This window comes from Xiphophorus couchianus, chromosome 1 (genome assembly GCF_001444195.1).
Source record: "Xiphophorus couchianus chromosome 1, X_couchianus-1.0, whole genome shotgun sequence".
Taxonomy (NCBI): Eukaryota; Metazoa; Chordata; class Actinopteri; order Cyprinodontiformes; family Poeciliidae; genus Xiphophorus; species Xiphophorus couchianus.
Window position 1 is genome coordinate 12,731,993 of NC_040228.1, and position 4,267 is coordinate 12,736,259.

General features: G+C 46.7%; 1 protein-coding gene across 2 annotated transcripts; it reads left to right on the forward strand.

The window, feature by feature from the left end:
• Window positions 1-1,013: 1,013 nt before the first annotated feature.
• Window positions 1,014-2,957, forward strand: her9 (hairy-related 9). Of its 2 annotated transcripts, none has more exons than XM_028023657.1 (4): window positions 1,014-1,390; window positions 1,501-1,596; window positions 1,676-1,763; window positions 1,890-2,957. In XM_028023657.1, the coding sequence occupies exons 1-4, from the start codon at window positions 1,283-1,285 to the stop codon at window positions 2,462-2,464; spliced, it is 867 nt and encodes a 288-aa protein (XP_027879458.1). In that variant the 5' UTR covers window positions 1,014-1,282; the 3' UTR covers window positions 2,465-2,957. The 2 variants fall into 2 exon arrangements, with proteins under 2 accessions (XP_027879458.1, XP_027879468.1); XM_028023667.1 differs by having other exon boundaries at window positions 1,015-1,390; window positions 1,893-2,957.
• Window positions 2,958-4,267: the final 1,310 nt, after the last annotated feature.

Consider the following 4,267-nt stretch of genomic DNA (forward strand, 5'->3'; position numbering starts at 1 on the left):
TTCAGTTATTTTATTTTATTTTTTTTTAAAGCTTAGTTTGTAAATGATGAGCGTCAACTCACGTTAATAAGAATATGGCAAGGTAGACTACTGCCTCTCTATTCTATTCTATTTTCCATAACTGCAAAGTGTCCAGACTACCATCCTTGTTTTTTTTATAGGTCATTGCTCTATAATCTGCGAGTTTTGGCACGTGCTCGGTGCAAACCGTAGAAGAAACTGTGCGCGAATGGCACGCGGACAGATGTGGCCCTCTCGCTCTCCGCCTCCTCCACCTCTGCGAGCTGCTCCCGCTCCAGGATGATTGACACAGAGGTGGTGGCGCAGCCAATCGGAGAGCGCGCTGCCTCATTTGTGTAAAGTGGCTGCACGCCATTGGCTTGGAGCGTGCTGCTGCGGACCGCCTCGCGTGCCATTACAGACGTCTCCTCGGAGGCGCATGAGGATTCCTAAAATAGATGGACAGCGCATTGGTTTTCAAGCTTAAAGGGATTTATTAGTTACATGGACTTTTTAAATAAACAATTAAAAATAATATACATTGTAACATGTAAGAAGTTAGTGAAGCGCATTATTTCTTACGGGAAAGTTGAATATTAATATCCCCTCATACAAAATATGTTTAGCTCTTACTTTGTTTACTTTTTTCGCTAAACTTAAACTGGTAAAAGTCAAACCGCATTCTCTCCAGACAAACACACTCACACATGCATATCTCGGGGAGTTTTAAGATTTTTGACGAGTAAGGAGCAAAGTTGGAGGCAAACATCCAGCGAATTCCCCCCTCCTTATCACTTCACCACCCGGCTCCGCTCTCGCTTTGTTGTTTGTCCCCGCAGGGCTGATTGAGCAGCGCGTGACTGACGGCCCGCGGGGGTGTTGTCCAATCAGCGGTCTGCCCCGCGCCCAAAGGGTGAGTCCTCTCTGCTATTGGCTGAGGCGAGTGTGGGAAAGAATGTAGAGAGGGTTTCACACGAACTGGGAGCACGCGAGCCGCCTATAAGTACCGCAGCAGCGCGTGTCGGCGGCACAAGGCGTAGAGAAGTCGATGCGCGCGGCGCCACGTACGGTTCGAACGCGCTCCGGTTCTGGATGACAGCTCGGCGATAACGAGCGGATCAGTTCAGGCGGAACGTTGATGTTCTGCAGTGGCGTTGCGTGACTTTTTTGTTTTTGTTGCTTCTGTTTTTTAATCCCTCGCTGCGATTTCTAAGAGGATTTACTTCTTCACGTTGCTTTTTTTTTTTTTTTTATTATCACTTTGAACCTGCTGTGAGCTATAATGCCAGCTGACACTATGGAAAAGCAGACGGCGTCTCCCATCGCCGGAGCTCCTGCCAACGGATCACACACACCGGACAAGCCAAAAAATGCCAGCGAGCACAGAAAGGTAAGACTTGGAACACGGTTTTGATTTGTCCGGCTGTCATCCTGTGTAACAGCTCGCGTTGATAGAAACTGTGCGGAAATATTTACGAGAGCGTCTCGGTTTCTCTGCAGTCATCTAAACCCATTATGGAAAAACGACGGAGGGCGAGAATAAACGAAAGCCTTTCGCAGCTAAAGACCCTCATCCTGGACGCACTTAAGAAAGATGTAAGTTCAACGGAAACACTTCTCTTCAATGAGGAATGTGCTTAGATGTAGTCTAAACGCTCTCTGTTCCCTCACGCAGAGCTCCAGGCACTCCAAACTGGAAAAGGCAGACATCCTGGAGATGACAGTGAAGCACTTGAGGAACCTGCAGCGCATGCAGATGAGCGGTAAGTTCATTTATTCTTACACTTGTGTCGGGATGCCTGATTAAACCCCACTTTAAGCAGAGCGAGCCACAAACACGCCACTAAAACTTTTTTCTTTTTCTTCTTCTTCTTCTTGGTCTTTGCCAGCAGCGCTCTCAGCAGATGCGACAGTGATGAGCAAATACAGAGCCGGATTCAACGAGTGCATGAACGAGGTGACCCGCTTCCTGTCCACTTCAGAGGGGGTGAACGCCGAGGTGAGGTCGCGGCTCCTCGGCCATCTGTCCAGCTGCATGGGCCAGATGATGTCCGTCACGTACCCGCAGCAGGCTCCGTCCCAGCCGGCGCACCTGGCCCAGCCCCTCCATGTGCAGCTCCCGCCCACCCTGCCCATCAGCTCCAAGCTCAATCCCGCAGAGCCCGCCTCTCCCAAGGTGTTCGGCGGGTTCCAGCTGGTTCCCGCAACAGACGGACAGTTCGCCTTTCTGATCCCCAACCCGCCCTTCGCCTCCGCCGCCACCACCTCTCCTGTTATTCCCCTCTTCTCCAACGCCGGGGTGCCTATCGCGGTGAACGCCAGTCCGGTGCACGGCAGCTCCGCGCCCATGGCAGCGTCTCCAGTGCACGGGATGACGTCCTTCTCCGGGGTGTCCCAGGTGGTCAGCCCGGTGGGGGTGAACGCCGGCGCGGAGAGCAGTGAAGCGGTGTGGCGGCCTTGGTAGCTCCAACAGAAAGGGGACGAGACACTCGCAAACTTTCCCAGATGAAAGTTTTACCTGAAACTTTTACACAACTGTTGCTGGGTTCAGCCTGCGATTTTTCCTCTCCAGGGTGGCAACTTTAACCACTCATGCCCCCTACTAGTTCTCAATGTTTCGTTTTATGGAACAAATGTTGCTAAAAAAAAAAAGAAAAAGAAAAAGAAAAAACAAAACTACGACAAAAAAAACAAAAAAAAAACAGCGCATGTCTTGTTTTTTTTTTTTTTTTTAATTCTAATTTATTGTTAACTCCAACATTTGGATGCCGGAGATAAAGGTTCAGACATAAGATTTATAGGAGGCCTTTGTTATGAAGTACTTTTTATGAAAAGATTTAGTTTTGTACAGAGCTGTTATTGATTGTTATACCAAAGCTGTTTTATATTCTGTTTTGTGTTCAAAAGAAAAGAAACTGAAGTTGGGTGGTAACCCAGGGTTTAAATAAATGAGACTTTAAAAAAAAAAGAAGAATGTCTTCAGTTTGCCTTTGTCATGCCTTTTTTTGTCGTACGTAAAAGTTACATTTTGTGCGTAAAAGTCAAAGGGATCATATTTCTGATTTAAGGTCCACAGTCTCAAGTGGCACCTTGTCACCAGTTTGGCGGGACCTCCTTACATCTGGCCCTTTAAGAGACTGGTCCCTGAGGACAATGGAGGGCGCATTTTTCTATTGCTATATAGGTAATTAAAAGTTTGAAAGGGGGTCTCATCCTGTATGCAGCGGGAGGTTTTAGAAGTCTTAAACCCCATTCATGAGCCTGGGAAATGCGCTCAGGGGTTAATGTCACTAACAGATTGCCTCAGTGAAAGAATATGGAAGGATCCTCGCTTTCTCTTGTGCACCGATTGTTCAATTCCGCTCCCTGTGTGTCTGTCTCGATAAACGAGAGAACGAGGGAACTTCCCCCCCCCCACTGAGCATGAATATCGGGACAGATAAACCTGTTGCAGGATGTGGAAGATTTGAAATATGATTGAAGTCTTTCTTCCTCACAGTCCCATGTTCAATGCGCACTGAAAAGTCCCCACTTCTCTTCCGACTCTGTGTTTATTCCTACGCGAAGCAATATTTACCCCGTTAGCAAAGGGTCCGGAACTGAGGGGCAGGTGTTTCTGTTTCAGGCGGCGTTGGGCTGGCCGTGTGTCAACCACCTGCGGTCAGCGTGCCCCTTAACTTCGGATTAAGTTACAGCGCGGTGACCGCCGGTCAAAACCCCTCAACATTTAATACTGCACCGGCGCATTGCCTTGGACGCGCATGGTCAACGCAGACCAGAAGAAAGAGAGTCTATTCCTGGAGCCACAGCAGCTCTCTGTGACTCTCAGACTTCAAAAAAATATATATATTTAGGCTTTTACCTTGAAAGACAATTGTAATAAAAATATTCTGATATTGGGATTTCTTATGTTCGTCTTCTTTAGATCTTATAGAATGGCTTATAAGCAGAATATGATTGAATTATTCTTATTCTTATTAATATTATGCCACCACAGTGGCGACAGCATTATACTTTGGGATGATGTGTATATGAATTTCTCACATTTGTCCTTATATGGACAATATTGTCTAATCATTTATTATTATTATTATTATTATTATTAGTAGTAGTAGTAGTACTGTTGTTACTGTGCATCTCTTGAGTCTTCATCACATGAGGCTAAAATTAACTCTCGTGGCATTTCAGGCAAAATTTTGTGTTGGAAAACAGATGCCGCTCTGAAAACACAGTTTCCATTGTGAAACATGGTGATGGCAGAGTCATG